We start from the raw sequence: 12,448 nt of genomic DNA on the forward strand, positions 1-12,448 counted from the left end.
AGACTACGATCGATGAACTGAGCTCACAAACTCGAGGACAAAAGCTTGCTGAGTTCGTTCTCTGTGCACTCGAACGTACGACACTTCAATTGATTTTTGCACGTGCTGCTTCTCTCTCTCTCTCTCTCTCTTTCTCTCAGATTGCATTTTCCCTCCTCTCGGATCGTCGTTCGTGCACGTGCGAGTTGAATTTTATTAATTGCACAACATGCCTCGTTCGTTCGTTCTACCACGTGATTTTACGATAAAACTTCTGGGTACTAGCAACCCTTCACCCTATTCTATTCTTATGGGTTGGAATTACGGATTAAAATATTTGTTTGACATAGAGAGAATACGCGCGGTGGTACGGAATTTAAATATTTCATTAAATTGGTTGATATATGTTGACTTAAATTATTATTTACATTTAGAATTTATGGTTTGGATAATTTCATAATCTTTCCTTTTTCGTTTGATTTATTTTAATTTATACTTTTTTAATTTATCGATTCATTTTATTTCGATACAATAAACGTACAATCATAAAAAAACGGTTCTCGAGTGTGAATTTGGATGATTAAATATACATCATTGGAAATTTATTTAGATAAATCTTCCGAAAGATTTAAAAGTACGATAAAAGAGAACATTTAGTGATGTTGAACGAGAACGAATGAATCTCTGATCTCTAAATTAAACGTTTCGTGAAAAACCATCTATTTGATTCGCTCCATACGAAATTATAGTACTAAAAGAGGGATATTGATAAGGCAGGTCAGTATTTTTCAACGTAGACGTATAATTTAGTATACCTGATGATACCTTTAACGACATAGTCCTATACTCCTTTTAGATTATCTCACGATATCTTTCGATTCAGGCGTGTTCCAATAATTTTACGAATTTTCGTACATATTTTTAAATGATAGTTAAATCATGCGAATCCGATCGCAGAGATTGCAATGTTGTAAATTGTACAACTTTGCTAATTCTTTGAAAAGTTTTGGTAAATATTTTTTATAATAAAAGTGAATAGATTTTAATGAAACTTATATTAAATTAAAGTACAATCTTTTGTCTATGCGTATAATACCATATCAAGTTATAAATTTAGCATGTAAACTTCATAAAATGTCAGAGAATGCAATGCTGTAAATTGTGCATCTATGCAATTTTTTTGAAAAGTTCAGGTAAATATTTTTTATACTTTTTGCGTATGGCTATGTGTGCCTGTCCCGAGAATGTATTTTTTTCAACGTTGTTTAAATAGTAATTTGATATTGTGTGTAGGATATCAAAGTATTATGTTCGATGCCAAGAAAAAACTCTCCAGAAAGTCTTATTTCCGACTTCTTTGGAAGGCGCTTTGCATTGATAAGAATGCCGAGGAATTACTAGCAATGACTGATTTCCAGCTTCGTCGGTAACATTTATATATACATATAGTGGACTCATAATCGAATGACATAGCATTCCAACAATCACAATTATAGATAAACGTTACCGTTACGTTCAACAAGTTTTTCCTTTGCGATTATACGATTGTATCGACCTACTGTTCACGGACACACGTTTTATTCTCACGTATTTGAATAAAAAGAAAAAAAGAAAAAGATTTATATACATATAATTGTGTATATATATATATATATATAAAGTAAAAGTAAGAGAAAAAAAAACCTTATGCAGGACAGGCTTCAAACTCGTCCTGCCCTTGAATCGATCATGGGAGTGATACAACCGCAAGAATGTGAGAAGCTCGCAGGTATTTCAAGGCCAACCAACGAGAACTGTCCAACAAAATTCTATGATATCATTGTTACGAGAATTGGAATTGTATTTTACTTTTTTATTTCTCGAATAACTAGATCTTATATAAAAAAAAAATGCAATCTTAATATTAAATGATTTTTAAGAGAGAAGAACAATTTTTTTTAAATAATTAAATCATTGTATTGATAATTTGGACAGTATATTAAATAATCAGGAAGAAAAAAGATCATGATAATAACGGTGCAAGAGTAAAACACATTTTATCGTAGAATGAAACCCATTAAATATTATTATTCTTTTTATATTTTCTTTCTCTCACACGTTTATGAGAAGTAAAAAAAACATAGAAAGAGAACGAAGGAACAGTGTAAATCAGAAAGTGTTGATGTATACGGGCGAGTTACGAAAAAGGAGAACGAACAAGTGTTGTATCTTCTTAATGGGTGTAGATAGCAAAAAAATGTGTTCTTATCGGAATCCATTTTCTATGGAAAAGTCATGGAACAACTACGAAGAAGGAAAGAAGAAAAAAAAAATATATAAGAAAGTAGAGTTTAAGATTTCTGTGTTGCATAGATATTTTCTTATCATTTTTTCTGAACTCTAAAATGTAAATTTAAAAATATTTTCACAAATATGTTAAAAAATAATAATCTTTGAACAAATTATGTTAGATAACATTTAAGGTATACTTATTGGCCATGTTGTATTAATAAATTATACTTATAGTAGCTGAAAAGTTATGCATACATAGAATATACTATACTGTACTAATATACCTTACTTATAATTTAGTTACAGTATACTAAATATAGCATATTATTGTATAAAATATAGCTTATGCTAGTATTACTTATTCAAAGGTTCATGCTTGCTAATTAGAACCTGTATTGAGTAAAAACCTAACTTATACTATGAGCCGACAATTAATATCTTGTTGGAACAAAAAAACTATCGGTGTATGATTTGAAAGTTACATGAAGTTATAGAGGTTTAATAAATTAAAAAAAAAAAAAAAAGAATAAAATAAAGGAAATCTGTGGTACACCTGAATCGGTTAATAAGGTGTTTAGAATTAGTTTTAGAATCTCGTGCGATCAAAGAGCGAGTAACAAGGCACTTTCATCGAAACTATGCCATTGTAACAATTATATAAATGTATAATCCAATATAAATTACTTATTCGTTACGTGGACATTCGATTACGTCGTTAAAGGCTAATCAACCTTCTAGAATAAATAATGTTATGTTTACTGTATATCATCAAAACAAAAATGCACATATTCTTTAAAACAAATATGTAAGAAAATCGATTAATACGAAGAATCTCTGTTCATGTTTTTATTCTATTAACGGAGAATATCCGTGCTGGAAGGTTGGTAATTTTGTCGAAGAAGAGAGTAGTGCGTGTAGAAGAGCGTAACGTAAGCCCCTATTTTTCTAACATTATCGCGGATGCATAGGAAAACTCGTGTTTATCTTTAACAGTTGAATTTTCAATATTATTTTTATTTTTCCTTTTTCTTTTTCTTTTTCTTTTTTATTATATCCGTGTCTTTCATTTGACGAGAACTTTGATACCACGTTTCTTTTTATTGTATTTTTTTTTCATTATAATATTTTCATGCTGTTACGATTATAATTAAAAACAATATATACATTTATTTAATATATTTTCTGAGATTATATTTGATAAATATACAGAATGTGTTATAGTTTTTACCAGCAACAATTGGGAACGTAAAAATCCAATTGTTTGATCACACAAGACAGTGATTAGAAAATGTGACAATAATAAAACTATCATAAAGTTTCGATCGGAATTTTTCGAAGAAATCGGTATGAACTCGATCGAAACAATGACATCGTCCCAAAACGATTTAAATATACAGTTACATTTTCCACTCATTTCTACGCGACTCGTGTACACGCGTTTTATACGATCATCGATATAGTTCTTCAAAGGTAATACGTTTGTATATTTGTAACTCCAAGTATGTATGCGTGTACGTATGCGTGTACGTATGCGTGTACGTATGTTAAAATCGTGTGGCTAACCCACTTCATTTTTCATGCAGGACGCGCGTGTACGTCTTCAGATTTAGCTTATAGTGATTTTGAACGTATGTATATGTATTCCCCAAGTACGATAGTATGCCGATACTGTTAACTCTAAAGACACATTTACAAAATGCTTGTATTATGTTCGTACGTCCGCCCAGGTAGATGACATTCCATCTTGGACACACCTCAACCGGATAAATATCCTGTCCTCGTCTCATCTTATCGTCTTATCGTTATTACGAATCGAACTACACAACGTCTACGTCATTTCAAACGGTTCCAAGTTTCTTTCATTCAATAATATCTACTTCGTTTTTTGATTTAACCGTTGATATATTTTATCAAAGGGTATATAATCAGATTTATACAATTATTTAATGTTGAATTTATTATTTCAGTTAAATTCCGATTTCACTTAAATAAATGGGTGTGTGTGCATAAATTTTATACGGATTGATAACAGGTAGATAATTAGGTGATCGAACGACAAGGTGTATAAGTTCGTGTTAAAACACTCGTTCGATTGCACACGCAATTTCTATGTGAGTTCACACTTGATGTTACGTTGCAAAGATATCTAGGAATAAGAAGAAGAAGGTGCAACGAAGACGGATGTAATGTTACGCATAGTTAGCGTGCTAGTGTGTAGGTGTTTGAAAAGAATAAGAAAAAGAGAGGGGAAAAAAATATAAAAGATAAAAAGAATAAGAGAGAGAGAGAGAGAGAGAGAGAGAGAGAGAGAGAGATAAGACGAGCTGGTTCGATGCATCTTGCTTCGAGATATGTGGGTTAATCGATGCCTCTTCGAAGTAGAACGTAAAACTACTATTACCGGTGGAGGAGACTCGTTAGTGGAACAGGAAGGAGGTTCCAACCGTTCAGAAGACTTGTCGTCCCTAAAACGACCTTCCTTCTCGGACCTTGTCTCCCTTTCCTTTTCTTTTTCTATTTCTCTTTCTCTTTTACCTTCTACTTCCTGTTTAGTATTGAAAAAAAAGGTGGAGTAAAAGTTCTAGGCGGGTCCACAGGTTTCGAGATTATTTTTAGAATCGATTATTCTTGTTTTGTCGCATTCCAAGCTACTCCCCTTCATCTTTTTAATATGTTTATTATTGTAAAACTTCGTAACATCCTTTTTGTTGCAAGATTTAATTTCCTCATCTCGTAGTTTTAAAATCAGGATAATAAATTATTCGTAAAAAGTCTTGAAAAAAGAGTTGCTGATTTGTAAAATCATTTAAAAACTTTCGAGATGTTAAATATTGTCAACGACACGACAGATGGTTTCCATTCGTTAAAAGGGTGACATCTTCCTTTTGCCCGGATAAATCCATCGACTGTTAAGTGGGTGTAATGCGTGGGGTGGATCGTGATTAGACGATTAAACCTTTTCACGTGACTGGCTAGTCCCACTATGATAAAATATATGACGAAGGGAAGGAGCCTAATAAAATAGAGGGTTCACGGGATTAGTATACTCTTCTTCTTCGTACAACTGCTATTTCGCACACCATGAATAAATATTCTTGATCAAACGTGTGAGATCACTGTACGATTTAGAAAATTCATTTCTATTCCTAACAGATATTCCCATAAAAATAATACAATGTTTGATTAAAAGTCAAATAAATTCTGCTATATACTATTAGATATTTTATATGATTTAATGTGTTTTTTTTTATTTAATTTTAAAATTATACATACATACATACGTGTACGCGTGTGTGCTAGTCAACGAGCATAACCACCTCATATCGAACGATTCGTCATAGTTTTGCAAGCGATTTTGAAATAATTTCCCGATCGCAATTCATGACACACGCCAAACACGGTGCGAGATGGCATCGAGGAAACTTAGCAACCGGACGCAATCATATATATTTGTTGTTATCCTTTCTTAAAGAATATTAATGTAAGTACGATCTTCTTCAAGATAAAAAATAAGCGAAAGTTAGTTAACGTAATTTTGTTATCGAAGATCGTTGTTAATTTTTTCTTTGTTTTGCAATGTTTATTTCCTTTGCCAATTTTAGGATGAGGAGAAACCAACTATGACGAGTGTTTTGTTTTTTACAACAATATTACAATTGAAAATTATTTAATATAAATGATAAATTTATATAGATATATTAGATAGAAATAAAAAATACTTTATTGTAAAACAGTATATATTCGTAAAAAATATTTGAACATAGTATTATAGAACGCACGAGTTTGAAGGTAGTACGAACTTTCAAAGACAAGGCGTGATTTCCTGTACGTTTTACGGTCATCCCAAGTTGCCTGGGCATTCGGCATCTACAAAGTCAAACGACACCTTCGTTCTTATTCAACTCGCGATTTCCTTACCATTACCATTTGTCCTAGTAATTGGGTTAGGGGAACGAACATGTACTTACACTCGTATCAACGTATCTCGACTGTTTCCCCAGTGAAACCAAAACCTCGATGATTTTCTGAGATCGGTTTTAACAACATGGTAAACATCGTTTTGTACTTTAAAGGATGCAATCTCTTTTACATTGTCCTTCTCTTCTCAGTAAGGTAACATTTGGGTCAAGGTACATACTTGGATATACATCTACCTAACTTTAATGTAATGTGCTTCTGAAAACAACTCGGACGTTCTTAAACAAAAAGAGAAAACAGTAAAACAGAAACAAGTGTCTTCTTTTGGACGAAGTAGATTCGAGAATAAATGTAACAGAAGATTTGAGGAAAGTTTTATTTCTGACTTTGTCTTCGCTGACGATCATAACGTATAATTATACGAAAAAAATCAGCACACGAGTAATTTCATATCGTAATCGTGGTATCACAGATCATAAATTATAGTGTAACGATTATGATAACATTAGCAAGGTAATGAACCATGAAATGTGAAAATAAAATGAAGGAAAATATTTAAAAAAGAATGTTAGGACTTTAAATGAAGTGAGTGAAACCTTGATTAATTAAAATTTATCGTGAAATACTGTCCATTGAAGTAATTTTAAAATTTCATTCATTCATATCCATACACACACACACACACACAATGTTCGAGATGATTGTAAACGTTGATCGAGAACCTATAACGAATCTTTTCCTCCTCTCAACTTTTCTCTATAACGTTAGCGTTAACTCGTCGAGCAAAAGCATGGATAACAGGAGAAAGTTCGATTATATGCTAAGGGAAAAAAAAGTTACCGATGGAATTTCCGTTTCTATTGTGGCAAAGTTATTCACATACCTTTCTCGCATATGCGCGAGTTTTAGAAGTAATTTCTGTACGAATTTCTCACGTTTCATCGAGTAATACTATCTATTGCTTCAAAATGGGGATTATCAAATTGTATTTTCTTGTAATTTATTATTCTAATTAATTATTTATGAATATAGAATTTACATTTGTAATAATTGATAATACAAATTTTGATAATATTTATTGTTCCTGACGTTAATTTAATAGGACAAACATTTATGTATTTTAAACTCTGCAATAATCAATTTTACAAAGTGTTCTCACCTTTGCAAAATCGCAAAAATCGTTTAGAAAAACTGGAATAAAAGTGTTTATTGTTGTTAGAAGAGTGTAGGATCAAAGAGAAAATACAAAATGGCGATAAATAGTTGAATATCGGTACGTACCGTTACCGATATCTTATCGAACAAAGGAAACGGACACAGAGTCGTACCATTTATTGATAAGAAGAGACATTGGTATCCACTTTAGTCGTTAAAAAGAAGCAAGTTTCGCTTTGGGATCCGAAACGCGTTAATCGACTACTCTCTATCGCGATTACCGCGAGTTTCTCCAACGTATACGCCTCTAATTACAGAACTTTACTCGGAATCGGACTCTTTAAATTAATGGCTGCGATTCGATCGGGCTATTACAAAAGATCGATGAGATTCCAGTGAGGCTCGATTAACTAGCTTACATTCGCGAGAGAACGAAATAATAGCTATCATTAACGTAACTATAGTCTTTCCGATCGTTTCAATTTTCATAGAGTCAACTTTATCTGAAGAGTTTAAAGAGTTAACTACGTTTGATTATAAGTGTTCATAGACGGCAGCACTTTATAGAACGATCGACTTACCGATCGAGTAAAAATCGATCGACAATCGGTTTCGTAATTCACTCGTTCCTTTTTTGTTTCTAATAAAATGAAAACAAAAAATATATAAATATACATATGTGTGTATAAAATAATACAAAAATTATTTAATAGATTGTGAGATAATATTTCTTGTATTGCAAAATATGACAAAGGGAAAGTACAATTAAGAAACTTATTACCGACCGAACTCTAATCTGTATTAGATTAGTCGGTAATACAGTCTCCTGCAATACAGATTTAACCTACAAAAAATGAATTACTGCATGGGAAGAAAATTACCTTCCAATGACTGATATTACACTTAAAAATGTCCTATAACAAGACATAAGGCATAAATAATGTTCCCCTTTTCTCGTAAATCAAAAAATATGCTTCTTCCATTTATTTTCAATCGCAATTACCTTCAAAATTTATACTTTTTCCTACTGCATTAAGGAAATTTCAAAGAAGTTTTTACGAAGAGAGTCTTTTCGTTGTTCGTTTCTTTTCTCTCTCTCTTTCTCCGCCCCCAATAAGAGCCTACGGCTAACAAGAAAGAAGAAAAGTCCCTCAAACTCAGCGTGATTCTTGGCAATATAGGGGAAGGAAGCTGCTCCTACTCAACACAATGGTTTCCTTTATTATTTCGAAGTTATTGCAAGCGGATCCTCCCTCTTCTCTCCTGACCCGCCCCTTGTTCCCTGCTCTCTCAACTCCCTCTCGTCACGGCATCTCGCTCAGCAGCGAAATTTCTTTCGTATCGAAGCGTGACGAGCGGCTCAATGGGACGTGAAAAAAGTGAAATCTTCTCTTCTCTTTTCTCAGTAGGGAGGGCGAATACCAAAAGGCCCCCAAGGCTCTCCTTTCGTTTCCATTAACGAGCCGCAGGACGATTGAGTTCGCGGGATATTACCGAAAGGTTGGTTGGTTGGTTACTTGGTTGCTAGGTATATAGGTATATAGGTGGTACTCACCATCGACGTAAAGTAAAACTTTTCAAATTCCCTCTCGTGATGACGAGCTGCTGAGAGCGTTGTTGCTGAGTGTTGTGCGTGTTTCGACAATACGTCTTCACCTTTTTTGCAGAGCCACGACAGTACCTGCCGAGCAAACAGATTGAATTTATTTAACTGATATGGGTTTAGAAAAAAATCCACTTGAGTTGTCATTTTAAGTACCGGTCACTTGAAATGTATCTTTTTTTTATTTATTTCTTTGCATTCCCATAGAAAATAAGAAATATTTATAGGATGGTAAAAGTTTAGGAACTGGTTAACCCTAATAGTGTTAAATGGAACAAAACACAAAAGATTCAAAGGTATGTCCAAAAACGGGTAATTAGATCGTTTCCATGGACATGTTCGACGTGATTAATGATTCCTCGTCGAAACCAGGGCCTACTGACATTGTTGTGGGGGGAGGGGGGGCCTGGCAACCAGCAAGATGTTCGTTCGTATAATTAACGGGAGCTGCTAACCCAAAGAGTGAAAGAGAGAGAGAGAGAGAGAGAGAGAGAGAGAGAGAGAGAGAGAGAGAGAGAGAGAGAGAGCAAACGAGAAAGAGATAGAGGACAAGAAGACACGAACGTCGTCCACGTCGCCGTGCGAAATAACGAGCGGTGCAAACGAAAAGGTGCCTCCTCGCCCTCGGGCTTATCTGAGAGGAAAGGAGAGGAGTAAGATGGAAACTGCTTGAATCATAAGCAAACCACGGGTTATTCGGGTCACTGGGCCGAGTGTTCGCGTGTTTGCGATCGAATATCAGCAAAAGTTGTAACACTGTAATAATGTTTCACAATGTTTGGGTGTATGAATCTAGTTTTTGATTTATTTTAGGATATTAACCTAGTTATTGCATATTTTCGCGAGCAGAAATACTTGGCCTTATTGGAATTTAATAGTTGCCTTAGGATCTCTTTCTTGTTTGCTTTTTATTCGTAAATTTCCGTTTTTAATATTCGCCATTTGCCTTCAACATTTATCTATATTTACCATACGTGGGTTTGAGATTCTAGGCGAAGTTAAGTAAACGTTCTCGTGAAGAGTTTGATCATTGATATTTGAACGAGTCAAAAAATAATAAGTGTCATTCTCATGGTAAATTTTTGAATTCATTTCTTACTTTTAAAGTATCTTTATTTATACTTTATATTGTGGGACACTCGTAATATTTATCTTGGAATATTATTGAACGATCTGAAGTATTTATCTTTACGTAGTATTGGACAATCTGAAGTGTCTATCCAGATAATATAGCTATCTGGAATATATATCATAACACATTATTGAACAATCTCGAGTGTTTATCTTGGCACATAATAGAACAATCTCAAGTAGGTATCTATCATAGTATTGACTGATAACAAATCAGTCTCTCAATTACTATGAAAACAGTTATCAACGGATGACGAGTTCATTCATTCCTAGAAAGATTATCAAATGTAAGCTGTAAAGAATTTTAATTGTAAAAATAATTTAGTCACACAGTAAAGTTAAGTATCGTTAAACGCGACTAACGAGATCTATCTGAAAAAAAAATAAATAAATTAACTGTACGATTAATTAAATGAATACAATTGTAAAAAGTTGATTAGTGGTATACAGATAGAAATGTTTATTATCGTTCAAATTCGAATGTATGTAATAACTCTTTTTAGCATAGTTATCTCGTGGACTATCCTACCTACCGTCATCACGCTCGATCGCTATCAAATCGCCGTCTGTATCGTTAGCTCTGATCGCTCCGTTAGCAAAGAAGCTATAAGAGCAGAAAAAGAAGAACTAAAGGAGAATAGAAAGAGACTAGAGAGACGAGAAACACGAACAACAAGAATAAACAAAAAGAAGACGAAGAAGCTGAAGAAGAAGAAGGCAGACCTTCGTAGGAAGGTCTCGTAGAAGAAGGAAGCGAATCGTTTGAGAGAACGAGGCATCCCGTTAAGGGAAAGATACACCACGTATACAGAGATACACAGAAATCTCTTCGATCATAAGCAGAGCGTAGGTTATACGGGTCACTGGGCCGTGTTAAGCTACCTCCAGAGAGAAAGAGAGAGAATTCAAACACGTTGGTATAGAGCTTTAAGAAAATAAAACGAAAAACGAGAAATAAAAGGAGATAGAGAACCCGAGTATATATTGCGCGAGAGAGGAGAGTACAGGTGCGAATAAGTAGTGTGCAGTGCGCCATTGCAAACGCAAGGAGGAGAAGAAGAAGAAGAAGGTGTCGTGACCCCGCAACGAACGTGGTGACCCTGCGTTTTATCTCACCTACTCCGCGCGTGCGTCTTTTGCACGGAGGAGCGTGTTTACACGGCACGTAGAAGAGGACTAAGCACGCCTAACGGACGACCAAGTATTTAGGTTCCTTCGTGACACCAACAGCATTTCCTCCTATCTCTCTCTTTCTCTTTCTCTCTCATATTTTCTCTCCTTATCTCTCTTACGGTATTTCATATTATCTTGTCTCTCTTTCTCTCTTATTCTCTCTTCTATTATTGTTATTCTCTCTTTCTCTATTTTATTCTCTCATTTATTTTACCTTCTTTTCTAACTTGTACTCTCTGTCCTTCTTAGATACTTATAGTTATTCAGTTTCTCTGTTTATCTATAACTATCTGTCTCTTTTCATGGTTCACTCTCGTCTGCTTCCGCGTGCTGCATCTTCTCACGCGCCTAGCCTCCACAACCTTCCTCCTCCTCCACCTTCTTCTTTTTCTTCTTCTTCTTCTTCTTCTTCTTCTTCTTCTTATATCCTCTTTCCTCTCCTTACCATACTTCTCAACTCGCAAAACGATCTTATCGCGCTTATGGGACACGTAAGACGTCCGATTATTGCGGGATCGGCCGAGGGCACCGATAGAATGGACTTTCTGAGAAAGCAGTAAATCGCGAATTTACCTACTTCTAGCCGACTTGCTCGCGCTTTACGAGCCTCCCGCCGGGCGAATCCTCATCTCTCTTTCGTTCTAAGGAGTTAGAAAAGGTTTGTTGCGAAGGAGGTGGAGTAGGAGGAAAACTACGGCGACGACTATGTTTTACAGGCGAGCGTCACTCCGGGCGTATAAAACGCTGTCTCAACTCGATGAAAGATTCGTTTCGTAGAACGGTATAGGAATGACGTAACGAAGAAACGTCATCTCATCTTTGTGATCAATATTCTTTTTACCTTATTTATATTATTTTATTTGATTTTTTTTTCTCTCTCTGTCTCTACGCTTTACGATCAAAGTTAATATACGAAGTGATAAGCGTTATAAATCATAGACTTATTTTATGATAGCTAAAGATGTTGAAAAAGGAAGAAATATTTCTTTCAGCAATGCCATTTAATATTATACACACTCGAGTATAGTAATACTATTTAAAAAAATATATTAGAAATTTCGATTGTCTCAATTATTATTATTTTATATAGTTAATTTGTTACATTTTTTAAATAATTAACTCAATATTTATTAGGACGCGAAATTTGAACAGGTTAAGTCAACTTTGTACGGTGGTGGTAAAATGGAGTACTAATTCATGAAAGATGGCGATTGGTAT

At 34.3% G+C, this 12,448-nt stretch overlaps 1 protein-coding gene across 3 annotated transcripts in view; it reads right to left on the reverse strand.

Moving 5' to 3' along the window:
• Window positions 1–12,448, reverse strand: part of LOC106785530 — a 224,641-nt gene that overhangs the window by 29,336 nt on the left and 182,857 nt on the right. For all 3 annotated transcript variants that reach the window (XM_014746090.1, XM_014746091.1, XM_014746092.1), the window contains one exon: window positions 8,879–9,004. In XM_014746090.1, coding sequence (XP_014601576.1) covers window positions 8,879–9,004 — 126 coding nt within the window. The remainder of the gene's footprint in view (window positions 1–8,878; window positions 9,005–12,448) is intronic.

This window comes from Polistes canadensis, unplaced genomic scaffold (genome assembly GCF_001313835.1).
Source record: "Polistes canadensis isolate GaletaPanama2010 unplaced genomic scaffold, ASM131383v1 scaffold_52, whole genome shotgun sequence".
In the NCBI taxonomy this organism is placed as follows: domain Eukaryota; kingdom Metazoa; phylum Arthropoda; class Insecta; order Hymenoptera; family Vespidae; genus Polistes; species Polistes canadensis.